Source organism: Bos taurus, chromosome 13, assembly GCF_002263795.3.
Source record: "Bos taurus isolate L1 Dominette 01449 registration number 42190680 breed Hereford chromosome 13, ARS-UCD2.0, whole genome shotgun sequence".
NCBI lineage: Eukaryota > Metazoa > Chordata > Mammalia > Artiodactyla > Bovidae > Bos > Bos taurus.
Genome location: NC_037340.1, coordinates 38,547,086 through 38,574,420, shown reverse-complemented (window position 1 = coordinate 38,574,420; position 27,335 = coordinate 38,547,086). Strand labels below are relative to the sequence as shown.

At 43.8% G+C, this 27,335-nt stretch overlaps 2 protein-coding genes across 16 annotated transcripts in view; one reads left to right on the top strand and one right to left on the bottom strand.

The window, feature by feature from the left end:
- Positions 1 to 13,076, bottom strand: part of SEC23B (SEC23 homolog B, COPII coat complex component) — a 33,857-nt gene extending 20,781 nt beyond the window's left edge. For 2 of the 13 annotated variants that reach the window (XM_059892702.1, NM_001034626.2), the window contains 11 exon segments: positions 12,648 to 12,678; positions 10,448 to 10,671; positions 9,161 to 9,218; positions 6,513 to 6,599; positions 5,594 to 5,830; positions 5,382 to 5,467; positions 4,225 to 4,369; positions 3,634 to 3,792; positions 3,195 to 3,310; positions 1,105 to 1,228; positions 57 to 137 (listed from right to left, as the gene is read on the bottom strand). In XM_059892702.1, the coding sequence (XP_059748685.1) occupies positions 57 to 137; positions 1,105 to 1,228; positions 3,195 to 3,310; positions 3,634 to 3,792; positions 4,225 to 4,369; positions 5,382 to 5,467; positions 5,594 to 5,830; positions 6,513 to 6,599; positions 9,161 to 9,218; positions 10,448 to 10,668 (1,314 nt within the window). In that variant the 5' untranslated portion in view covers positions 10,669 to 10,671; positions 12,648 to 12,678. 13 annotated transcript variants of the gene reach the window in all.
- A 6,451-nt stretch (positions 13,077 to 19,527) lies between these two features.
- On the top strand, positions 19,528 to 27,124 carry RBBP9 (RB binding protein 9, serine hydrolase). Of its 3 annotated transcripts, NM_001083424.1 has the most exon segments (6): positions 19,553 to 19,662; positions 21,043 to 21,085; positions 21,821 to 21,926; positions 23,769 to 23,854; positions 24,213 to 24,400; positions 26,269 to 27,124. In NM_001083424.1, coding segments are annotated over 6 exon segments (525 nt in total). In that variant the 5' UTR covers positions 19,553 to 19,563; the 3' UTR covers positions 26,272 to 27,124.
- The last annotated feature ends 211 nt before the right edge of the window (positions 27,125 to 27,335 follow it).

The following is a 27,335-nucleotide window of genomic DNA, read 5'->3' as shown; positions in this document are numbered from 1 at the left end:
CATCTAAGCGGTCAAATCTGGGACAGAGGAGGGAAAGGTGATGAAGTTTTTCTTACGTTTTCTGACACACACGGTCCTTTCACATTTAGAGACACACAGGGTCCGATGGCTCCCGCAACCTTCAGCTCCCTTGAGGTCTGAGACAGAATTACACAAGAGCACACAGTTAACAACCACTAAGAACCACCCTCTTACAAAGGACACAACTAAAACTTAGAGGAAGAAACGGCAGGGTTATCATTCACCCAGAGAAAACCCTACAGGGATTCCAGTACACAAAAGCTGGTACACGGTTCTCCATGGCTTCTGTGAACCAACCAGAACTTTAATAAAACCCTCCTTGAGAAGCAGCATGTCTTGTTCCAAAGATGATGCCACATGTCCTGCTTTCTCCAAGTTGAAATGATTGTGCACACAGAGGACAGCAATTCCACCAATGATACCACATTCCTCCCCAATGCCACGAGCCTGCTGTAATGAGTCACAACTGTCAATCAGCAAACATGCTGTCTTGTGTATCTTTAAATATACTTAATTCTGAATTCATTTCAGCAAAGTCCATTCTTCATCTATTTAAATAAACCTCAAACATTTGATGATGTTGTTTGAAGTTTAACCCAGATGATTTACTCATTATCACCAATTCGCAAAGTAATATTTACCATCGTATTTTCTAATGGTCACTTTGACTGTTTTCTCAGTGACTCAGGATCAAGGGTATAGGTCTACAGTCCCTGAGTGGAAAATAAAAAGCTATACTCATGATGCCGCCCTATTTAAGAGCACTCTGGTCCATCTGCAGGCAGGTGTTATGCACGAATCAGTGGCTGAGTGGGTGCTCAGCCTACCACCCGTAATCTACGGCCTGCTGTCCTAGGGCAGGGCAGAACCTGCGGAGAGAGCAGACAACTCTGTGTTTCAAACACTGATAAATACACAGTTCATTCTTGAGAAGCAAAGCAACCAGAGATGGTGGGATTATTTTGCTGGGAAATTCTTATCTTTATAAATGCTCATGTCCTGCGGGGTGAGGTTTCTCCAAAGCCAACTACTAAATAAGCAGGAACACTATTCTTCCCTTAAATATTTAGAAATATATTGTACCTTTACTTCCAAAGTAGCACCAAAGGCCATTCGGAAATTGCCATTAAAATCTTTACTGAAAATTCTTTGGAATGTCTGCTTGAAGAGAGAAGTGTTGAAAGAATCTCCCATCACCATGTAACCTCTAGGAAGAAAAAAGGAAAAAGAAAGTGAACCTTTAGATGACTGAAAGCCATTCAGAGGCTTCTTGGGTACTGACAAACAATTAATTTAGAGAAGAAAGTAAAAAGCAAGCCCGTCTATAAAGGTGTTACTGACAATATACTGCTTGCTAATGGTAACAGCCAGTTCAAGCTGTACTCTGGAAAAACACTATTTTTAAAACATGAAACAGAATTAATTAGAACAGCGCTTGTATCTTGATCACTATGGCAGTTATATAAACCTACAAGAGATGACAAATACCTCACAGAATTAGACGTACACAGAGATTTTAAAAATGAATGCATGTAAACACTGGTGAGAGCCAAGTCCAGTCCATAATGGAGTTAACTGTATAAACTAAGTCAAGTTTCCTGGTTGTGACATTGTGCTGTATTTATGTAAGTGCCACCACTGGGCTCCAAAATCACTGCAGATGGTGACTGCAGCCAGGAAATTAAAAGATGCTTACTCCTTGGAAGGATAACCTTGGTATCTAGGTTATGACCAACCTAGATACCATATTAAAAAGCAGAGACATTACTTTGCCAACAAAGCTCCGTCTAGTCAAGGCTATGGCTTTTCCAGTAGTCATGTATGGATGTGAGAGTTGGACTATAAAGAAAGCTGAGTGCTGAAGAATTGATGCTTTTCAACTGTGGAGTTGGAGAAGACTCTTGAGAGTCCCTTGGACTACAAGGAGATCCAATCAGTTCATTCAAGGAGATCAGTCCTAAGTATTCATTGGAAGGACTAACGTTGAAGCTGAAACTCCAATACTTTGGCCACCTGATGCAAAGAACTAACTCATTGGAAAAGACCCTGATGCTGGGAAAGATTGAAGGCGGGAGGAGAAGGAGACGAGGATGAGATGGTTGGATGGCATCATCGACTCAATGGACATGAGTTTGGGTGAACTCTGGGAGTTGGTGATGGACAGGAAGGCCTGGCAAGCTACAGTCCATGGGGTCACAAAGAGTGGACACGACTAAGCAACTGAACTGAACCGCTGGCAATTGCTGGATGAAAAGTATGGACAGATCTCTTTGTACTATGTTTGCAATTCCTTGTGAATCTTAATTACTTCAATTAAAAAGTTAAAACAAAAATGATATAATCATCAGCTGCGTGTGCTCAGCCACACCTAGAACACGCAGGGATTCTCAAACCCTGCACATCAGAAACGCTCAGCAACTTTAAATACGCTGATGCCCAGGCCATGTGCTGTGCTAATTAAATCCGACTTTAGGAACAGGACTCAAATCAAGAGTAGCTTTTAATGTTCGCAGGTGATGCCAACGTGCAGCAGCTTCAGACCAGCACTGCACGTCTGTGGATCTCACCAAAATCCCCAGAGAGTTTGTTAAAACCGACCGCCACACTGGAGCCTCAGCCTCTGATTCAGGAGGTCTGGGGTGAAGCCCAAGTGTGCACATTTCTAATCAGGCCCCATGGAGCACTGAGGCGGCTGGTTGGGCCTCATCCTGCTTTGAGGACCATGCCTCCACAACGCCATCCACCCAAGGTGAGGACTTGTGCTCTCAACCCACCCCTCACTGCACCCTCCAGGCTGTCAGGAAGTGTGGCTGCTAGGCCAGGGGAGGGGCGGCTAGTTTCTCCGGCATTCAGACCTATTCCCTACCCTTCTCACAAGGAAGTGCTAAAGGCCACACACTTCATGCTTGCCATCTTGCCCGGGTGTCTGGACAACTCTAAGAAATGAAGTTCCTCTGAAACGACAGGTTCCTAGGAAAGCCTGACCTCCCTCCGATCATAGCTTCTTCCTCCGAGAAGTACACCACCCTCCCCAGCCCAGAAACCGCAGCCCAGAGCCAAACGAATGCTCCTGTGAGCCAGCCTGGGCCCTCCCCATGGTTCCACCCCTCATTTTTCTTTCCTTAGAACCACCACTCTCACTTTACTCAGGGAGGGGCTCGCTGTCCACATACCCAGTAAGATTTGGACAACACTTCATCTCCAGGAGTCCAGTCTGATCAAGGGCACAGGCGTAAATATCAATGCAGTGACCGTTTGCAGCAGTGCGGTTCGCAAGCATCTCATAGTGCTGCAGAGAGAGAAAAACCATCTTCATGGAACAGGGACATCACCCATTAGGTATCCTCAAAGTTTTTCGAGACTGGAAGCTACACTTTTTTTATATGGATGTCATAAACTGTCCCCATGTCCCCTGTTTGATCACATCCACTCTAATCAAGGTCTCAGAACTGGGGCAGATATTTAATGTCAGCGAGATCTGGCAGGTCATCTCAGCAAAAGCAGCTCGCCTGCCACACAGCATGGCCTGGGCAGAGCAGAGGCTGCTCCCCTGAGCAGCCGAAGCCCCACCCTGGGTGACTACACTTACAGCCCGTGGCCAGGAGCACCTACCTTGGTTGCCTTTTTCATGAAGCGGGCATTGTCTTTCTCAATGTCATGCCAGGAACGAATAGGAACCTTTAATTCATCTCCAACCACCATGCCAGGTCCCTGGGTGGGGGGTCCCCCAGTGAACAGCATGATCCTGGCTCCCGTGTTTGGAAAAGTGCCCTGTGACAGTGAGTGGCAGCATGTTAGAGACACACAGCCCGCCCCAAGCATACTTCCCACAGAGATGCCGCAAACACGCGCTCCCTCAGCTGTCGTGAACTGTCGTGGACACTGAGGACACTGCAGCAAAGAGCAGACGACACTATGGACAAGCAGCTTCTCACTTCCAGGCTGAGGCTCTGGAGAGCTTTTATTAATTTACTGTGATCCCACTGCCCTAATGGTCTTGTGTTTCTCAAGAAAACTTTCTGTAATTTTCAAAACACTGAGGGCTCCTTCAGTGTGGACAATAATAATCACTGAAGTACATTCTGATAAACTAACACAGCCAGCTGACTGGGGTCACAGCTGATTTTTCAGACAAGGCCAAGAACACACCTTTTGCCATCAAGCTTGCAAGGTTTGGGGGCAGGGCAGTAAATTCTGAGTTACCTCCAACAGGCCTACAGCAATGGACAAGGCAACACCAGTGGATCGCAAAGGCCTCTTCCCCTGAGGTACGGGCCACGGGTCCCTCTGTAGCTCCCCAAGGAGATCAGTGAGGTTCATGTCAATCTTGTGAATGGGCTGCAGAAACCTGCATGATTTTGAATGGACACGTCAAATCTGAGTTAATAAAGTACTCTGGTCCTCGGCCCACGTAACACATAGCTACTGCTCTTCAAAACGTGTATCAGAGTAGAAAAAACTTGCAGTTTTTTTTCTTCAAAGTTGTCTCTAACTACAAACACAAAAAACTCAAAGCAATTTTATACAGGACAATCTCTTAAAGCCTAACGTATAATACTTTGCACATGTAGTGTGAAAGAAAATCAATTTCAAACAGGAGCAAATCAGTTTAATTAAAGTTTAAGTGGCCAAAAAAAAACAACAACAACAGCAACAATCCTAAAGACACGCCTAACAGGAACTCAGTTCATGTAACGTTCACAAGCAGGGACAACCTTCATCGATCGTTCTGAAGATTCTCTCAATGTTTCTCTTAAACACTTGGAGTCATCAGGGAAACACCGGTTTCTTAGAGAAGAGGCTGTAACCATCACCTTATGTTGGCCAACTGTTAACCCAGCCCTTGGCCGTTCTAGGAGTGCAGCAGGCCATGTGAACTAAGTGCCCAGTCTCAGGACACTCAACAGAAGCCTTTTCAGTGTCCCCAGCTTTACAAAATGGGGGGAGTTCCCTAGTGGCCTAGTGGTTAGGATTATGGGCCTTCACTGTTGTGGCCCGGGTTCAACTCCTGGTTGGGGAACCAAAGTCCCGAAAGCTGCAGTGCTGCCAAAATTAAAAAAAGGAAAAAAAGGACAACAGCCACGTGTCTAAGAAGAGGGGAATGACTGTGTGCAGTGCTCTCAAAACCTCTATGGTGATCCAACTCTAAAAGGAAAAGCATCCTGAGCAAAACTGCCCCAGGATATATGTGAACGTATATATTTATATAGATTATAAATTTTCAACATACACTGATGTATTATGCTTATTATTAAACATTAAATATTGATTAGGCCTAATCTTTTCTTCCCCTTTAAAAATAAAATACAAAGCACTCTCGCTGCGCCCCCCCCACCCCCCACCCAAGGGGCTAGGCTCACCTGCTGGACACGGACGGGCGCTCCTGCGGCTGAGCCGGGCGCATTGGCTGCACGGGCATCGCAGGCTTGGTCAGGCCCAGCATGTCCTACACAAACCAAAAAGACGCATTTCTCATAACACGATAAGAGAATGGCTCCTATTTTTTTCCTTTTTCTTAATGAAACTTTAAGAACTATCCCTGCTCCTGCCTGAGGACAAGCTGCACACTGACCTGGATCTGCTTGGCAGTAAGGTCCTTCGTACCCCGGAAGACGTAACTCTTGGAGATCCCCTCGCAGCTGAGTTCGTGAACCTGTACCATCCTCCCAAACGTGATCAAACCCACCAGCGCGTCCGGAGGAAGGAGGCTCAGGGACATCTGCAGGGACTCCTTGAGTGCTTGGAGGTCATCATCCTCCAGACACGTGTCCACCACATACAGGAAGATCAGAGGGGATGGGGCGCCTCGCTGGATATGGGGGAAAATGGCATACAGTTAGTGTACAGACAGACGTGACCTGCTCTTTTTAAAACAAAACAGGTATGCACTAAATAACAACTCTTTATTTACACCTGTCAGGGATAACAATATCAAAACAAACTTCTACTTACCTCATTAAAAGGTAGGTTTTATCAAAACCAACTGGATGCAGACTATTTGTATCCAACAATTTATTCCCCATTTTGAATGCCAGGCCTTCCTCTAGGTCCTGCCATACATCAGCAGACCAAAAGGCCAGAGATCCCTATCTGCCTGAGGAGCTAACTTTCAAGAATCGAGAAGAGGGGCAGGATTGTGCAGGTAGGGCAGGGTAGGGGTGGAGCTCCACCAGTAACTGGGAGGCTAGGGCAGCCTTATTAAGAAAGTAACATTTTGGATTTCAAAAGAAAAAAAAAAAAAAAAAGAAGTAACATGTGAGCAAAAAGCTGGAGGGGAAGGAGGGAGCAATGCAGATACAGGGAGAGAGCTCCAGCCTGAGGAAAAGCCAGAACCAAGGCCCAGGGACATGTCTGTGCCCACACACTGAGCAGTCAAGGATCCCGCGGGCCTTGCAGCTGTAAATCGTTCATATGGGCAAGAGACAAAGAAGACAGAGTATTTCAGAAGAAACTCAATACTTAACACTGCTCCTTAAACACATGACAATTACCTGTATCACGTACTCAATTGTAGAAAACTGGGGCATCAATTCAGCAGGCTGGTTCACCTCAGATATGCCTGCGTAAGCTGGAGGAAACTGGAGAAAACAAGACAGAGCAATGTTTCATGAGGGCTGAAAGTTACACTATGTCTCCTATCTTCCATTTATAAAAATAGTAATAGTTTAATGACCACGTATTTATTATGAAAGTATTAAACCTAGAACATGTTACTAAAATACAAAAATCTATTAACACTGCCCTATATCACACTGGAACTTTATTTTAAATGGTTTTCAGATATGTTGTAACTTCTAAATGATTAAAACACACACTATTAAAAACCATTTCCTAATTGTTGCCTATAAATGAAGGGCTGAGATTTCAGCTGTCTTATCAATTATCTATGTGGAATCTAAAGCTTTTATTTAGGTTTATTATTCTAGCTGTGATCAATAAAGTAATACACGTTCATTGTAGAAACCCTGGCAAGTACAAGAAATTTCATGGATAGAGGAGCCTGGCAGGCTATATAGCCCACGGGGTTGCAAAAGCTGTACATGACTGAGCTACTGAACAAGAAAAATATAAGAAAAAAGAAACAATCCCCCGATCACACACACACCCACACACACTCCCACCACTTGGAGGCAGCCTCTGTCAACATCTCAGCTTCCACACTTGTTCTTAAGCACAGCTGAGATCATCTTGCATGCACAATTTTGCAACCTGCCTTTTGGTGCTTAACATGTCATAGGTGTCTTCTTTTTTCTCTGCAAACATTTTAGATTCGTAGCTTGTATGTTGCTTTTCCTTTCCCCCAAGTTAAAAACTGAGGTATGACGCCGTACATATCAATTTTACCATCTTTTTGAGTGTCCGGTTCAGAGATCTTAAATACACTTATAACACTGTGCGACCACCTCTAACATCCATCCCCAGAACTTTCCTCATCTTGTAAAACTGAAACTCTGAACCTGTTAAACAATCTCCGGTTCATCCCCATCCAGCCCCTAGCACCCACCTCTCCATTACTCCAAGTACCTCATTTAATGGGGATCATATATGCTTGTCTTTTTAGGACTGGCTTATTTCACTCAGTAATATCAGTAAAGCTCAATTACATTGTAGCATTAAGTCAGAACATCCTTGCATCTTAAGGCTGATACTATTTCACTGAATACAGGACACTTGCTTACCCATTCACCTGGCAGCAGATACTGAAGTCAGGTGAAATGTTTAGCTACTGTGAATACTACTACTATGAATAGGAGTGTATATCTACAAGATCCTGTTTTCAGTTCTTTTGGATATATATCCAGAGGTGGGAATGCTGCATCATTTGGTAAACATCCTTAATGATTAGTGACGATGAGCACCTTTTTATGTGCTTATTGGCCATCCATCTATCATCTTTGGAGAAATTATCTCTTCAAGTCCTTTGGACATTTCTGAACTAGGCTTCCCTGTTGTTGACTATTATGAGTTCTTAAATATTCTACACATTAATCCCTTAGACATACGATTTGCAAATACTTTCACCCACTGTATGAGCTGGCTTTTACTCTCTTGACACTGTCTTTTTGATCCAGTAGAATTCTCACAATTAATAAAATTAAACAGACATCAATTCTGAGTGTAATAGGGTGTAGGAATGTTTTTAAGACTTGCATATACTTCTGAATCGCCCATGGAATCTTGAATGGTGGGACTTCCCTGGTGATCTAGTGGCTAAGACTCCATGTTTCCAATGCAGGAGGCCTGGGTTTGATCCCTGGTCAGGGAACTAGATCCCACATGCTGCAACTAAAGATTCTGAAAGTTGCAATGAAGATCTCATGTGCCTCAGCTAAGACCCGGCATGGCCAAAATAAATGAATGAAAAAAACAAAAATACTGAATGGTACCTGCTTCTAATTCCCAAGCTTATACTCAGTTATCAACTACAGGCTAGTCCTTTATCACTGGTCTCAGTGTGCACTGAGCATGAGACTCATAATTATGATCAAATTAAGAATAAGTAGATTATGACTATCTTAAGATCTACTAGAACAGTATATATTATGATGAGCATAATTAATTATTTGCTAACTGCTTTACCAAGGTATAGTTTATATACCATAAAATCACTCATTTTAAATGCACAATTCAGTGATTTTTAGTAAATGCACATAGAACTGTGCAATACTTATCATAATCCACTTTTAGAACATTTTCTTCATAGACACAGTTCATGTCAAAGAGAATTCTCTCCCATCATTTGGGAGCTCTTAGCTCAATAACTTAAAAATGCTTAAATCAAAACAAGATAAATACTGATATTTGACCCTAAAAGTTAGAAGGGTCAGAAAATGAAAATCCAGTATCCAATTAAAATAAATTGAAGTCAAATGTAATATAAATACCTTCTGTTTTTTGGGTAACATACTCAGTGCTTACAGAGAGCGTACTTAGGAAAAAAAAGAAGGGAGTTCTACGTCCTCTCCACAGCAAACGACAAAGACTCAAATAAAGAAATGGAATGACCATTTCAAAGAAAAATCACGGATGTTCAATGTTCAATATTACCAGGAGAGACCCAAATTCACCTCAATTTTTTCAGTGTAGGACAATGAACTGAAACACAGGGAATACTTTTAAAATAATTATATTCACATACCTGATTTCTCTGGAAACAGAAATTACAGGCCCAAAGTTTTGCTCGATAATCAACCTGACTGTGAGAAAGATAAAATATTACATCCAGGTTCTATTTTCATTTTTAAACAGTACTGAGTGGGGGATTTTTGTAGAAACGAACACCTCGGGCATTAATACGTCTCTGGTCAATAACGTGTTTTAAGCTAGAAAACATTTACGCGTAAACTTCAAGTTCAGTTAATCTCAGAGATGTGTGTTCCTATGTGGGTGCATCAGTGGATGAAGGCACACAACACCTTCTCTGCAGCTCGAGTTCTAGCTAAGGACACAGAAAGGCTCCTTCAAGCAGCAACAGTGAATGGCTACTAAACCCTTTTTTCTCTTTTCTGACTTCCTAGATAATATTTAGAAGTTTGTGAGCTATAAAATTTATTCGTTACTTCCTATGGCCCCATTATCTGAACAGTCTTTATGATTTTCCTAACATCTTTACTTTTTGGATATGTGAAACTACTAAATTTTAGTACTAAAATGTACATTTCACACAGGAAAAACTCCTCAGATTTGAACCACACTTAGTTCACTTGAAGAAGTTGGGCAGGAATGCTTCTGGGTTGATACACTTCCTAAAACTTGTTGCTTGCCCCCTGCTTTCTACATTTAGAAAATTAACATCAGGAGCTATTATTTTAAAAGAGCAGCAGCATCTTATACATGGGCACATCAAATAAAAGCAAGGAGAATGAAGTTAAAAAAAGTTCCCTTATATAAAAATTTTATCCTTTAAAGAGTATTTATGGCACTCTTTATTTGTTTACAAATTCTTTGAAAGAGTGCCCACATTTACGAGAGCGATCACAGGTCACTATTCCAGGCGCAAAAAAAAGTTACACTTAACAATAATATCTTTTAAGAGCTCAAATTTCTTCTGCCTGTTACTTCTTCCTGCTGTACGGGATCACCATACCAGGTAGGTGCGACAGAACTGTCTAAAGCATTTGGATTTTTCTGGAAAAAGCTTTAAAGACACCAATAAAATGAACAGTTAAACCAAAAATAAACTGCAAAGCAGAAGGGAAAAACACCAACCAATCCTTTCCCTCCACCTCACCCCGTAAGTTCTAATTCTATTTGGAGTTATCAGGTCGGAGGGATTCCCAAAAGCACTCATTACCTAAGTATCTCACTATTCACTACTCATCTCAGATCTGACATCTTGCCCAAATGAATCACTTTTATGAGAATCACATAAACGTCGGAATTTACTGTAGTTATCCTTTCTACTGGTTTTTAAAAGAGTTCATACCAAAGTGGATTGAGAATGGCTTTGCAAGTTGGCCTGCTGCAGAGCACCGGTTCATACTGTACGGGAGGCAGGTCTGGTCGTTCTTTTAAAGGAGTAAGAAGACAAGCCAGGGGAACAACCATTCTTGTAGCCTCGAGTCTGCTGGAAGGCCACACATTCCAACTAAAACGCACGCCATCGCGTTCTTCATTCTGCTGAATGAACTCCAGGTATGTGGCCATTGTCTAAAAAAAAAAACTACAGATAAACCCTTAATTGTACTTGAAATTCCCAAATGAACTTCAAAAAAAAAGATGATGACCTAACTCAACATTCTTTAAACACTTACGTCTAGAAGAACTTGTCACTGGAGGATGCCAACGTCTCACTTCTCTCTGACCCCCAAGGGTCAGTTAACTTTACCGCTACCTTTCCTGTTCCTTTCTCAAATCCCCGTTTCTAGCACTTAAAAAAAATAAAAGGGGCGGAAGGTTTACAATCACTTGGTCATCTCTAAGCTGCATGCAGTTGAGTAAGAGTCATTTAAATCTCCTCAAACAGCACATTATCACTTCAGCCGAGCAGATTTCAACCCTGTGTTCAAGCCCTGTTTCAGAAGCTAGCTATCTTCCTCCCTGACCCCCTTTCCTCCTGATTCTATTTGAGTAAAACATTGTATTAAAATTTACATTCCAAGTGATCTTGGTTTTGTGGCCTTTTCCCTCTTTCCATTATTAACTACAGAGAAAAGACCCAGATACTGATGCTCAAATGCTATTCATGGAGTGAACAGCCCCCAGTTCTTACCCAAAGTACTTCTTGGGATCACCGGAATTAAAGGCCAGTGGACTACTACACTACATACACACCTCACCAGCACCTACCCTCTCACCACAGTCACTTATGCTCATGCCTTGAAAGATTCCAATTTTAACAGCCATCCAGATTAAATACATTTTCCAAACTCAGATAATGCCAATTCCCCTGAGTGCTCTATACATCCTGTTTACATACTAAAATCTAGGCTAATGTACAATTCAGCTATTAGGTAGGATTCAAGGGAACAAAAAGCTCAACAATGGGAAAAAAGGTAAATTAAGGAATCTGTTATATAAGTGGCCTCTAGTGCTCACTTATGCAATGCTAAATAATGACTGTCTCCAATTATTTTAAGATGTGCCATACTGTTAATAATTTGGACAAAGAGAACAATAAACAGCTTATAAATGTGAATGAATCGATTACTCTGCTACACACAACATAGACCATAGAAATTCCAAATGTCTGTTCCAATTAAACCCCTGAGGCATATGTTATTTCTGGCAAAAGTGGGAAACTGAGGCACTATATATACAGAAACACTTCCACAGCTTCCTGGGCAGCAAAAGGTAATTTAGGTGGGAATGAAAGCACTCTCAGCAAGCACCTCAGCAGCCTTCATTAAGTGACCATTTTCCTTCTCAAAACATTTCATTACTAATAGGTACTGTATTTCCATCCTATGTCCCCAAGCATCTACATATTAAAACCTGCACTGTCCATTTGCCACTGCCTGTCTTCCCCTCACTTTTTCAACAGCATGGAATCTTAACTCTGGGCTCACAGCCAACAAGGAACTTCACCAGGTCAATAAATCCTCTGAAACTGCATGCAAAACTGTGTGCATGAGCCAACAGTGCATTTTTCTAGAGACGAGTCGACCACTAACATCGTATTTTCAAAGGGGAAAAGTTTCAGAATGGGTTAATAGCTGAATGGATGAACTTTGAACAAGTAAAACTCTAAAGATCCTGTATATGTATCTGTTAAAAAAAAAAATCTGTACCATTCATTCCACCTTAAGGGCATGACTTTTAAGGACGCAGCTAAGGCTAAGCAAGGAGTCCGAAGACCTGGGTTCTTAGCTCCGACTCCGTTACGAAGCGTAAATCATTTAACCTAATTCTAGAGTTCCTCAACTTTAAAATGGACGTTGGATCCTTCCGGACCCCCCTCCCCCGAGTCCGAGGGATTCTGTGCCAAAAGCAGGCCCGCCGCCCCAGCTGGCGGGGACCGCGCCACTCTCAACAAACCCTTGGGTCACCGATCCCCTCAGTTCCTCCGCCTGCTCGGAAAAGGCCTCGCCCCAGGAGGAACCCACCCGCCCTCAGCAGAGACTCTTGTCCCAGCTCTCGGCCTCTCATCACCTGTGCTGTCCGCTCACCTGGCCCAGGGAGCTCACCTGTCCGCAGCCTTCCGCAACCACAGCTGCTAAAAGCCGGACTCCGGCTCCCACCACCTAGTCCACCTCAGCTCTAAGCCGATTGGTCAGCACTCTTGTGCGTCACTCCACGGCGCCGTCCGCTAGCCAATCAAACAGGGCCCGGGGGCGGGAGAGAGGAAGGAAGACACTCAGACAGGCTGCGCCGCCATATTGAAACAGGGCAAGATAGACACGCTTCATGCCTCAAAATCACAATTCCTCAGAATACACGTTTTTCCACGTTCACCTCTAAACCCTTCTGCCGCACGGAACACAGGCGCCTACATAACTGTTTTCTAGGCGCAACCAGGGCGCCTCAGGAGCTCACCGCCGTCCAATAAGACGTCCGCTCCCTTCAGTGGGAAGTCCCCCTCATCACCTTAGTTACCGGGAAGCGAGAACGATGACGTCAGGTACCGGAAGAGGGCGTGGCTTCTCGCAGAGGAAACCAAGTTGGACGGAAGGAGGTCTCGGCACGCACGAGGGGGCGGAGCTAAGGGAGCCTGGGGTGCGTCAGCGCAGGAGTCCTGTCGGACTGTTCTTCGTCCTGTGGGTGTTCCTGTCGTGGTTTCTGCAGGTGCATTGACGCTCTCTGCGGGGCCTGGCATTAGTAAACAGTTCTTCTCTATCCGTCATCCTTCCACGAGAAGGTGAATAATTGGGAGCTGTCGTAGTCAAACATTTTAAGAGATTAACGAAACTCCTAACGGTTAGGATGCAACTTTCTAAAACCACCACTACCGTTTTACCCCCTCTAAGCGGCAAAACGGAGCGCGTTTGTTAATCTAATTCAGAGATACCGCCTCTGTATAGCATATAAGAATAAGCAAAATTATATAAATGTAAAACTATTCTTAGATCATAGCAAGGCGTCCAAGAGTTAATTAGCTCAAGTTAGTTCAGTTCAGTTCGGTTCAGTCGCTCAGTCGTGTCCGACTCTTTGCGACCCCATGGACTGCAGCACACCAGGCCTCCTGTCCATCACGAACTCCCAGAGGTTACCCAAACTAATGTCCATTGAGTCAGTGATGCCATCCAACCATCTCATCCTCTGTCGTCCCCTTCTCCCGCCTTCAATCTTTCCCAGCATCAGGGTCTTTTCAAATGAGTCAGTTCTTCACATCAGGTGGCCAAAGTATTGAAGTTTCAGCTTCAACATAGTCCTTCCAATGAACACCCAGGACTGATCTCCTTTAGGATGGACTGGTTAGATCTCCTTGCAGTCCAAGAGACTGTCAAGAGTCTTCTCCAACACCAAGTTAATATTAGTACAAAGTTTTAAATGACCAACAGATCATAGAAATAAGTTTCAAGTTGATGTACTCTGAAGTTACTGTTAATATGAAAATTTCTCAGGAATCCCCTCACCGTCTAATGGTTAGGACTCCCATGATCTCATTGCAGAGGGCCTAGATTCAGTCGCTGGTTGGGGAACTTAGCTCCCACAAGATAGGCAAATTCTATTCCCCTACGTAAGCCAATGAGAACAAAGCTCCTTTAAGACATGTAGTAATCTAATTTATTAGAACTCTCCAAAGTTACTTGCAGAAAAAGAAAAAAAGTTGAATAACAGTTCAGTTTTATTGAACAAATTTACAATTTTCATGTTTCTAAACCATTATGGAAGAGTAATGTTAGGGTTTTTTTAAGTAATTAAACTGGTGTAACTCTAGGACGTTCAAATAAATTATTCTCTGAGTACGGAGACACAATTAAGGTAATACACATTTGTGTTATGTTTCACAGTGCAAAGATTTTACCATGTCCAAGCTCATGCTGCTTGCCCGCACAACACGCTAATAAATCGGGAGACCACCTGTTGGGGCAAAGAATAGCAACTTTAATCTAAGAGCCAGCAGACCAAGAAGACTGGTTCCCACCAGGTTGAGGAGGGGATGTGTTGATTCTTTCCTGCACCCATTCACAGGTGGGTCTGGTGAGGATGTTTCCTGTGAACTAAAGAAAGGTATTTTAGCTTAACATGCAGCCATGGGAGGCAGAGTTCCTAAACTGGATCATTATGGACACTTTAAGCTTATAGACGACTTCCCTTTAGTGATTAAATTGAAGCAAAAGCAGTAGAATACAAAGTTTAAAGAAAAAGAAACAAATCCAGTATTGAGTCAGATTTATTCTTCTCTTTTACAGAAAGACATAGCTGGGTTTTTTTTTAACCAAACATTGGAAGACTATCATTTGCCAAAAATTTTCTTGAGTTATTTGAACCTGGATTCCTAGTACTAGAAATTTCTGTAAGAAGGATTTTTTTCAATCTATCATATTGAAAGTATTAGAAATTTATTTATTTTAGGAATTTCCGTACTTTATGAATAGTGAATTTTAGGAATAGTTGATTTATGTGACTGTGTAGTTATCTTGATAAATGTGGGAAGGAAGAAAATTTCCTCTGTTCTTCTAGGTTCTTCTGGCTGACTGAAAAATTAAATCAACATGAGACATTAGCAGGAGAAAATGAAACAAAATTTTAATAACATATACACAGGGGAAAGACCAGGTTAACTAAATAACTTATCAAAATGTTTGAAACCCTCACCTTAAAAACCATCCTCAGTTCAGTTCATTTCAGTCACTCAGTCATGTCTGACTCTTTGCGACCCCATGAACTGCAGCACGCCAGGTCTCCCTGTCCATCACCAACTCCCAGACTCCACCTAAACCCATGTCCATTGAGTCACTGATGCCATCCAACCATCTCATCCTCTGTCGTCCCCTTCTCCTGCCCTCAATCTTTCCCAGGATCAGGGTCTTTTCAAATGAGTCAGCTCTTCGCATCAGGTGGCCAAAGTATTGGAGTTTCAGCTTCAACATCAGTCCTACCAATGAACACCCAGAACTGATCTCCTTTAGGATGGACTGGTTGGATCTCCTTGCAGTCCAAGGGACTCTCTAGAGTCTTCTCCAACACCACAGTTCAAAAGCATCAATTCTTCGGCCCTCAGCTTTCTTTACAATCCAACTCTCACATCCATACATGACTACTGGAAAAACCATAGCCTTGACTAAACGGACCTTTGTTGACAGAGTAATGTCTCTGCTTTTTAATATGCTATCGAGGTTGGTCATAACTTTCCTTGCAAGGAGTAAGCGTCTTGTAATTTCCTGGCTGCAGTCACCATCTGCAGTGATTTTGGAGCCTAGAAAAATAAAGTCAGCCACTGTTTGCACTGTCTCCCCATCTATTTGCCATGAATTGATGGGACCAGATGCCGTGATCTTAGTTTTCTGAATGTTGAGCTTTAAACCAACTTTTCCACTCTCCTCTTTCACTTTCATCAAGAGGCTCTTTAGTTCTTCCTCACTTTCTGCCATAAGGGTGGTGTCATCTGCATATCTGAGGTTATTGATATTTCTCCTGGCAATCTTGATTCCAGCTTGTGCTTCCTCCAGCCCAGCATTTCTCATGATGTGCTCTGCATATAAGTTAAATAAGCAGGGTGATAATATACAGCCTTGATGTACTCCTTTTCCTATTTGGAACCAGTCTGTTGTTCCATGTCCAGTTCTAACTGTTGCTTCCTGACCTGCATACAGGTTTCTCAGGAGGCAGGTCAGGTGGTCTGGTATTCCCATCTCTTTCAGAATTTTCCACAGTTGATTGTGATCCACACAGTCAAAGCCTTTACATAGTCAATAAAGCAGAAATAGATGTTTTTCTGGAACTCTCAACTAAAGACTAAAGAGGATATTGAGGGTGTGGAGTGAGTTATCAGACATCACACAGTAAATAAGGGCAATGTGGTTGGGCAGATTAAACTCACTGCCTTCTTCATTCATAACTTTCTAGAGATGTGGTCATCCTCTTCCTAGTACAAGGAGGGAGACAGCCTACAAATGGAGATCCTTCTTACAAATATAAATGTTTCTTACAAAAGGATAATTCCTACTGGCTAAGAGTTTTTTCCAAGTCTGCTGTTTCTTAGAAAATAACCAGCTTAAAATAATTAATACACCAAGAGACATATTTGGGGGAAGCAAATTCTATTCCCCTATGTAAGCCAATGAGAACAGAGCTCCTTGAAGAAATGTAGTAGGCTAATTTGTCTCTAAGATATTAAGAAGAGGTGGCAAGAATACACAGAAGAACTGTACAAAAAAGATCTTCACGACCAAGATAATCATGATGGTGTGATCACTCACCTAGAGCCAGACATCCTGGAATGTGAAGTCAAGTTGGCCTTAAGAAAGCATCACTACGAACAAAGCTAGTGGAGGTGATGGAATTCCAGTTGAGCTATTTCAAATCCTGAAAGATGATGCTGTGAAAGTGCTGCACTCAATATGCCAGCAAATTTGGAAAACTCAGCAGTGGCCACAGGACTGGAAAAGGTCAGTTTTCATTCCAATCCCAAAGAAAGGCAATGCCAAAGAATGCTCAAACTACCGCACAATTGCACTCATCTTACACACTAGTAAAGTAATGCTCAAAATTCTCCAAGCCAGGCTTCAGAAATATGTGAATCGTGAACTTCCAGATGTTCAAGCTGGTTTTAGAAAAGGCAGAGGAACCAGAGATCAAATTGCCAACATCTGCTGGATCATGGAAAAAGCAAGAGAGTTCCAGAAAAACATCTATTTCTGCTTTATTGACTATGCCAAAGCCTTTGACTGTGTGGATCACAATAAACTGTGGAAAATTCTGAAAGAGTTGGGAATACCAGACCACCTGACCTGCCTCCTGAGAAACCTGTATGCAGGTCAGGAAGCAACAGTTAGAACTGGACATGGAACAACAGACTGGTTCCAAATAGGAAAAGGAGTACATCAAGGCTGTATATTGTCACCCTGCTTATTTAACTTATATGCAGAGCACATCATGAGAAATGCTGGGCTGGAGGAAGCACAAGCTGGAATCAAGATTGCCAGGAGAAATATCAATAACCTCAGATATGCAGATGACACCACCCTTATGGCAAAAAGTGAAGAGGAACTAAAAAGCCTCTTGATGAAAGTGAAAGTGGAGAGTGGAAAAGTTGGCTTAAAGCTCAACATTCAGAAAACAAAGATCATGGCATCCGGTCCCATCACTTCATGGGAAATAGATGGGGAAACAGTGGAAACAGTGACAGACTTTATTTTTGGGGGCTCCAAAATCACTGCAGATGGTGACTGCAGCCATGAAATTAAAAGATGCTTACTCCTTGGAAGGAAAGTTATGACCAACCTCGATAGCATATTGAAAAACAGAGACATTACTTTGCCAACAAAGGTCCGTCTAGTCAAGGCTATGGTTTTTCCAGTGGTCATGTATGGATGTGAGAGTTGGACTGTGAAGAAAGCTGAGCGCTAAAGAATTGATGCTTTTGAACTGTGGTGTTGGAGAAGACTCTAGAGAGTCCCTTGGACTGCAAGGAGATCCAACCAGTCCATTGTGAAGGAGATCAGCCCTGGGATTTCTTTGGAAGGAATGATGCTAAAGCTGAAACTCCAGTACTTTGGCCACCTCATGTGAAGAGTTGACTCATTGGAAAAGACTGTGATGCTGGGAGGGATTGGGGGCAGGAGGAGAAGGGGACGACAGAGGATGAGATGGCTGGATGGCATCACTGACTCGATGGACGTGAATCTGAGTGAACTCCGGGAGTTGGTGATGGACAGGGAGGCCTGGCGTGCTGCGATTCATGGGGTCACAAAGAGTCGGATACGACTGAGCGACTGAACTGAACTGAACTGAATTTGTCTCTAAAGTTAGTAAACCATTTCACTCACAACAAAAGGTGAAGACCTTTCTTTTTCAAAATATGTATTTATTTCTTTCAATTTTGGTTCCACTGGGTCTTCATGCTGTGCCTGGGCTTTCTCTAGTTGCAATGAATGTGGGCTATTCTGTAGTTGTTGCGCACAGGCTTCTCAGTTGCAGTGGGTTCTCTTGTTGCAGAGCACAGGCTCTAGGTGCATGGGCTTCAGTAGTTGGAGCTGGCAGACTCTAGAGCACAGGCACAGTAGTTGTGGTGCACTGGCTCATTTCTCCGTGCCACATGGAATCTTCTTGAGCCGGGGATTGAGCCTATGTCCCGTGCATTTGGCAGGTGGGCTCTTACCCACTGAAACACCAGGGATGTCCCAAGACCTTTCTTGGTTACAGCCATGAAGACATAGACATGAACAGAATATAAAACAAAGAATGTTGTCTGCTATCCATTTCTACAGGGATCAGTCATGAGCCACTAGAGCCTCTGACGTACCATACACCCTGAGAAGAATTCAATACAAAACCCAGGATGAAACATTAAGTGTTTTGGATATACATGCCCCTAGGACAGGCTAGTGAACACAAGTTAATATGCTTGATACACAGTTAGGCCAAACAATATCGAAACATCAGAGCCTGGAGTAGAGAAAGGTTTATTGAAGGCCATTCAAGGTAATGAGTGGCTCACGCCCCCCCTCAAAACCCAGAACTCCCCAAAGGGTTTCAGCAAAGCTTTTTTTTTTTTTTTTTAATAACTAGGCTTTGAGTTCTAATTCTTTTTTCCCCCCCATTCCCCTGCTGCTATTGACTGTTATTGGCTGATACTGACTATTCTACTAAGAACCATTTTGAAATCAGGAATCCGCAACTAATAAAACGGGTTGTGTTCTGCTTTTAGGAAATGAAAACACATTTTCTATAGAAATATTAGTAATTTTAGGTAAGAGATAACACATTCTCGGAATACCACATTCTGTTCCAAATAAGGGGGATTGGGGGGATGAGAGCACTAGTGGTTTACATCTGCTGGAACCCCTCAAGATTTGCCCGTGCTTCCAGTGGAGCAGGTGGACCAGCAGCTCACAGGAATACGCGCTTTCCACCCCGGAACTACAATTCCCAGAATGCCACGGGGCAGGCTCCCCGGTTGATCAGGCCCCTGAGCACCATAGGTCTGCTGCACACATGGCGGCTCCATGCAAGGCAGTGATCATCCCGGGCAATGGGGGCGAGGATGTGGCCACCCACGGGTGGTACGGCTGGGTGAAGAGGGAGCTGGAGCAGGTAGGAGCCGCGCCGACCTGCGCTGGGAGGGTTGGCCTGGCGTCGCAGGGCGCTCCGCTCCCACACCTTGCAAAGCCCTGCCGCCCTGTCTTAGACTCTGCAAGGAGGGCTGGAAATCGGGCTGGTGAAGCAGGCTGGAGGGCTTCTCTGAGGCTAGAGTCCTAGCTTCACCTCTAGAAACTAGAGAACGCCCACTCCCCGTATCTCCTGCAGGTTCAGATAATTTACCTGTCTCCTCTGCTCTCTTTTAATTCATAATGTTGATATATACAAAGGATGTACGTAACACGTGTGTTCATCCTGAAGCACGAGGTAATCAATACCTGAGAGTCCTGTCACCAAGCCGAAATCTAGAACCTTCCCAATACCTTCAGAGCCACCTGTATGTCCCTCCATCCCATTTCCCTGCCCTCTAAGCCAGTGAACCAGTGAAGTTGTTCAGTCGTGTCCAACTCTGCGATCCCATGGACTTTAGTCCACCAGGCTCCTCCATCCATGGAATATTCCAGGCAAGCGTACTGGAGTGGGTTGCTATTTCCTTCTTCAGGGGATCTTCCCCAGCCAGGAATAGAACCCAGGTCTCCCACATTGTAGGCTAACGCTTTACCTTCTGGGCCACCAGGGAAGCCTGTCTGTTTTTAAATTCAGTCCACTCTGAAAAAAATGTGCTTTTCAACGTCCATATGTATGCTTTAAACAATACCTTGGTAAATTTGGCTTCTTTGTGAGTTTTATAACAATGGCATCTGTGTTGTCTTCTGCAGATTGAATTTTTTTTTTAAACCCTCTTCTGTAATTAGGTAATGACTGTTTCCTGAGTTGCCAACCCACTCCAGTGTTCTTGCCTGGAGAATTCCAGGGACGGGGTAGCCTGGTGGCCTGCTGTCTATGGGGTCGCACAGAGTCGGACACGACTGAAGCAACTTAGCAGCAGCAGCAGAGCAGGTCTAGAATAAAATCTCAGGCTTATGGCTGAGAGCCACGATGGAGCTAGAAAAGTGTCCAGGAGGATGGGATCTCCCCCTCTCTGTACCAGCTTTGTGCACATCTTACCTATTCCCTGGAGCATAGTCGGATTGGCTCCAGGTCTGGAGCCCTCTGTCTACATATACACTGGTGGTGATAAATGGAGATTTGTAGATGCACATATAGAGATCTGCAGAGCTGGCTGGATAGAGAACTACTGACAGGTGGCAGTTCATGAGGAGGGACTGTTTGTTCATATTTAATCCTATACCATTTAATCCACTTCATTTCATAATAGAAGCAAATACTTATTGAATTGATAAAGCTCATATCAGGTGTCTCATTTCTTATTAGCCATTACTAGTTGTAACTAAGTGCCTTATAATAGTTTTTTCTTTCCCCCTCATATTGTAGATACCTGGTTTCCAGTGTTTGTCTAAAAACATGCCTGACCCAAGTAAGTTTTTTAAATGTATCTTTAAAAAGCCCACTCTTGTTGGGTTTCAATCTTGCCATTTTCTGGTAGAGAAGCCGAAGGGGATACATACCTCAGGATGAATGATGGCAAGTATTTGAGGGGAGGAGGCTACAAACCAAAAGATGTGATAGAAAGTTCTAGGAGGAGCAAGAAGAGCACCCAGGGTTGGTAAAACTTAATTTTCAACTTTGTAAGCAACTTGATTTTCCCTTCTATAATCAAATATTTTCAGGCAGAATTCATGGGTTTTTCATTTCAGGCAGAGATATGACAAAAGTTATAGCATCTCTATGAGATCCTAATAATAGAAAATGTAACTTTGCCACTTTTGTTCTGAGCATGTCTGTGACTTGTCTCAGGAATTTCCTTCTTGGAAAGAAAGAGTATATGTGGACGTCAACTTGAGAGACAATGTTGTCAACAGGATTTCTGTTTTTCAGTTGAAAAGTTTACATTAAAACTTCAGAGTTGTATTTTTTCTTTAGTATTTCCTTACAAGAACATGGTAAAAAAATAAAAACAAAATTATTTACCCAAACTACAGATTTGAGTCTTTCCAACAGCAACACAGGAAACTTTGGCTCCATGAAAAAAGCCCCATCCCCTGTTGGGGTCCTGTAGTTTACTGAGCAATCCTGTGTTAGAAGGGTGGGCAGGACTGAGCTAAGACTGCCCCTGTTGAGTGACAGACTCTTCCTTTCCCCTGAACCGCAGTCACAGCCCGAGAGAGCATCTGGCTGCCCTTCATGGAGATGGAGCTGCACTGTGACGAGGAGACCATCATCATTGGCCACAGCTCTGGGGCCATCGCAGCCATGAGGTTCGGTCCCTGTTGAATGTCACCCCTTCCCCCGCCCCTGCCAGGGGCTGCAGCCGTGCTTGCCTGGGAAATAGCTGGTGCATGTCTTAAGTTTCCACTGCAGAGGAAACAGTGCTGCCCTCAGAAGTGGTAATATGATCTGTCCTAATTCCTTCCTGGTTTGGTTAGTGGATTAAAGAAATGTAATTCACTCAGACACGGATACAGTGATCCTTTTAAAACAAGAGTGCCTCCAAACCCCAGCAGCTCCTGACCCCCCCAGAAGAATATCTCGGCCTTGAACACCACCACCACCCATGTCATCTCTGCCATCTCCCCATAGCTGCCCCCTGCCTGGCTTATAGACCTCACCGCAGTCCTTGAACACTCTGAGCACATGCCTTCCTCAGGCCCGTGCTGGCCATCGTCCTACCTGGACTTAGTCCCGAGACAACCTGTGTGGCCTTCTTCTCTCTTAAGTCTCTGCTCCACGTCACCTTCCAGTGAGGCCTTCTGGAATCACTCCCTGTGAAACAGCAACCTCACCTCACCTCACTGAATCTTACTCCCTTTATATCTGTGATGCCCCTTATTATCTATAGCACTTTTTATCATCTGACATCCTATTCATTTCTTGTCTGTCTCCTGCCACTCAAATGTAAACTCCATTAGGTGGGACTTTGTTATTCTGACACCGAATCCCCAGCCTGGGGGAGTGTCTGGCATATGGTAGGTGCTCAGTAAATCCCTATGGGAAGGTGGAAGCTGTCAACCAGCCCCACCCCCAGTCCTCAGGGTTCACAGGCACATCCCTGCTGCCCTATTAGAACGTCACCCTGCAGGCTTCTAAGGCCTAGAGTAAGGACAGAGCTGGCTGAATAGCCTGTTAGGGTTGGGTTTCCTCATTTGTGAGGCTGGATGACAAAGGATTATTGTTTTGTGTGGCCTCTTGTCCTACTCAGTCTCTCAGGATGTCACATGAATTGTTTGTCAGAGAAATCTTGCCAGGTCCCATAACCTGTAAGCCACACCTGTTGAAGCTACAAGAATGCTTTCTGATGTGGACCTGCAGAATCGTGGTAGGCGTAGTGTTCACAAGCTGCAATGGGTTGTCTGGAAAATGAAGAAATCACTTTACGCCGAAATCTGTACCAACTCAAGGCCAGCTGAATTTTTCTCAGGCCGCTGCTAATAACCATGTGCCTTCTTTAAAGGCAGGAGCCCCTTCCCAGTCTCTGCTCAGTAAGGGAACTACCTACACCGTCAGCTGAGCGTCTGCTTGCTGGGCACTGTTTGAGGGAACAGGGCCAGAAACAGCAAGAAGGCCCAGACCTGCTGGGGGGGAAACAGATGTGACACAATGCAAACGAGTAACAGCACAGAGTGGAGCATCATGTGAGAGGCAAGGTTCTGCAGTAGGACACAGACCACCCGCTCCCGTCACCTGGGCTGGGGAGGTGTTATGCCTTAGAGTGCTGATTCCTGGGCCTCGCTCTCAGTCCTCTGAACAGATGCTCTGGGGCCGAGCCAGGGAAACTGCGCGTTAACCAAAAGGTAAAGCCAGTGCAGGCTGAAGGTGGATGCACCCACACATCGAGATGAATGATTACCCTTGTTATGCTTATTCCAGGCGAGGCCTGCACTACTTTGAGAACTGAGTAGAAGCTCAGGTAGCCCAGGTGAGGCAGTTGCCTGCTGGGCTCCTAGTTCTCCTGCAGTTTGCTTGCTCTTTTTCATACCAAGCTCAGCAGCCTGCACCATGTGCTTTCTGTAGGCTGAGTCAAGTGATTTTGGGTGGCTTACTGCCTTTCTGGGAATTACATTTAACACTAGACATAAGCTACGTCATTCCTGTCTCTCCAGGTACGCCGAGACCCACCGGGTGTATGCTATCGTGTTAGTGGCTGCGTACACATCTGACCTGGGGGATGCGAACGAGCGTGCAAGCGGTAAGTCTGAAAGCAGGGACCCCGGGGAGAGCCCCTCCTGTAGTCAAGGGGCTCCATGATAAAACAGCACTGTCTTCTGACAGGCTAACAAGACGTTTAATCGCACATGAGAAATACTCACCACCCATCTAGATATAAGGTAGGCACTTAGAGCGGTGGACCAGCTTGTAATCCACAATCTAGAACTAAGCCCCCGAACCACACCTTCCCTCTTCACCAGTAGCCACAGTATCAAGCCCTACAGATCGGCAAACTCACAGTGGGGTTCGGATTCTTCATGTCCCTGCTGTGGTCTTCACTAGAGCAGCTAGAGTGGAAATGGTCCACGGCACTGAGATGCTCGGTGTTTTTCTCACAGGCTACTTCAGTCGGCCCTGGCAGTGGGAGAAGATCAAAGCCAACTGCCCTCACATTGTGCAGTTTGGCTCCACCGATGACCCTTTCCTTCCTTGGAAGGAACAACAAGAAGTGGCCGACAGGCTGGAAGCCAAATTGTACAAATTCACTGACCGCGGCCATTTCCAGAACACGGAGTTTCATGAACTGGTTAGTGCAGTCGGGTCCATGCTGAAAGTACCAGCGTAGACAGGATGGCTCCTGCTATCTGCATACCAACATGGGAGGAGGGCAACTATCAGATTATTAATAGTCGACAATCTCTATTATCACGTGAATACTGACACATAAAACAGATCCAATTAAGGCCCAAAATACCTAAAAAAACACGTTTCAGTTTTCAAACAGCATTTTTGTTCTCAACAGAATCTACATCTCCTCAAATTGCTATGACCTAAAATATTCTTTTTCCCACTTGGAAAGGGACAGGGGACAGCTTAACCACCCTTACCTGTCCAAAGTGAGTAAGAGTAAGACAGAAACAAAACCTAGGTTTCCTGACCCCCCCAGTTCGGATTAAAACAGGTTTCATGTTACGATGAAGGAGCTGCATTGCTCTCTGACATAAAACTTTTGTTTTCGGGGAAAGAAAACATGACTGAAGGCCCAGCGTTGGTGAAGAGCTCTGAACGCTCTGCAGTTGGGAGCTGACCCCAGATGTTAACCCAGACCAAGTCCTTCCCCTTTGACACCTGACCCCTCACCCTCAAACACATCGAGAGTGACACATAAGGAGGTGGAGGCAGGGGTGTGCAGGGGCAGGTGGTGAACATAAGAAGAGCCAACTGGATCGGCAAGGATCGGGCCAGACCGCTGAGGCCAACCGGGCAATGAACAGGGAGAACTCCTGGGCCCCGTTGCCATGTGGGAATTTTTGCCAAGATATTGCCAATCTTTCTGATTTTTCAATCAAAACAAATTTATACAGTGGGTTTTAAATTTAGGGACTATTGTGTGTGTGTGTGTATATATATATATATGTATATAATCCATATGTACATGAATTATGTTCAGTCCACAGACATATGGGTTATGTTAGCTGGCAACTACAGTGTAAATAAATTTACAAACACTGTGAGACACAAAGTTCAGACCACCCCTGTGTGACCTCTGCCTTAGGTATTCCCTTAGCCAGGTGCTGTAAATGGTTCTCTGTAAAGCCTGAGAAAAGCCTGAGAAAAGCCTGAGAAACAGATATTATGTCAAAGGACAAAGTCATGGAACAATCTGGATTCTGTTACAGTCTTAAATATTTTAAAAAATGATCTTTCCACGCCTCAAGTTTTGTTCTGTAAAATGCTCCACCTTTCAGTTTCCATGGGCCTTGAGATCTCTTTTAGCATCATTCCATGATTTTTCTTCTAATCACACTCCCTCAAAAAACCCTTTCTCATTTTCCAATGTTTTTTGGCTATGATGATCCCTAAGTATTGCCTCAAACACTTTCCAGTAAATTCACACCTGACATTTGCTTCAGTAATGTGAATTCCCACCATTTACACCTCATGAAGATTCAAAGCTATCATTTGAAGCTGAAGAGTCTTGATTTCTAAATGTGCTTTTAAAAAGTCAGGAGACAGTCTCTAAGCTTTCAGCAGTAACTACCTTAGGGGGCTGGGAATCTTGCTAGGTATGGTGTGGTGGACATCTCTTGTTTACTTTCTACAGCTGGGAATGTTCTGAGTTTGCTGGGCTGAATGTGTCTTTTATAACTAAAAATAAATCTGATGAGTTAGTGAAAAGCAAAGTAGATAAATCAGTTGAATAATTTTCTTAAGAGAGGTTGTGTAGCACTGATATGACTAAGCCTGTAATCAAAGTTCGATTCTGTTTGAATTATTTGGCAGTAGTAATTGTTCTATATATGTTCTTTCTTGTTTTCTGCAGTCCTTTCTTAAAAGCAAAAACTTATACAAATAACAGTCCATAATACTTTGTTGTACTCTTTCTCTGTAGAAAAAAACAAATACATACAATTGAAAAATAATTAACTTCGCTATTCTTCTTTCCTATAAAAGTAACGAGTTTGGAGCCATATGGCAGTCCAGCTGTGCCACTCAGCATGGCAGCCAGTAGCCTCGGGGAGCCAGCAAGACAACGTGCAGTTCTTCACTCACGGAAGCCACAGTGCAGGTGCTCTGCCATCATGGGTGACTAGTGGCTGCCTTGCTGGACAAAGATACAGAGCATCTCCATCCTGAGAGAAGGTTCCCCTGGACAGCGCTGTGCTAGAGCACATGATACATTCTTCCCTCACCCACCAACACAGTCGAAGTGACTCCACTGAGTTACTTTTGATTGGTTTGCTTAGTTGATCACGATAAAAATTACCGCCCTATAAAACTTACTCATCACCAAACCGAGATCAGAGAAGTTACATGACAGAATCCCACATGAACTATTCATGAAAACTATCAGATCGTGGCCTTTCATGATTCTCTGTTTGACTCTGTACGTACAGATCAGTATAAAGCAGAGACAGGCCTTGACAGACTCCAGGGAATATCTGTGTTCAGGTGAGCAAAATGCCGTACACTAAACGGAGATCAGCTGTGAGGAGTAGGACTTCACGTCCAGTTGGACTTTGTGGTGTTGTGAGCCTAGAGCCCCACAGTTTGTTCTCGTCAGAACTTACTCCTATAAATATCCATGTAACCAACATCAGAGGTGCTGTATTTTTAAATCACCTCTTCCCTTCTTAATATTCAGAATGAAAAACAGGCTAAGGGGAAAAAGTTTAAAGGGACTCTTTAGTCTGGTAGGTAAGGAATACTTATGGTTTAGCCACAGATTGTCAACTTTAAACAATCTCTGGCCCTCAATATATAGTACAAAATCTGTATTAAAAAAAAAAATCTGTATTTAAAACGCAAACTGGTTCCTTCTTTCCACTTCTGACTCTGACAGGCCAGGTCCCAGGAGGGCAGATACTCATCCTACCAGTCCACTCTCAGGGGAACCGAAGCCCTCTGTAGTTTCTGGCTCCCAGACCCTTCTGGATCTAAAACATACCCAATAATTGAAATGATCTCTGTTTCAAACACCAGTGTCATCAAATGCTAATTCTATAGAGCTCACCACAGAA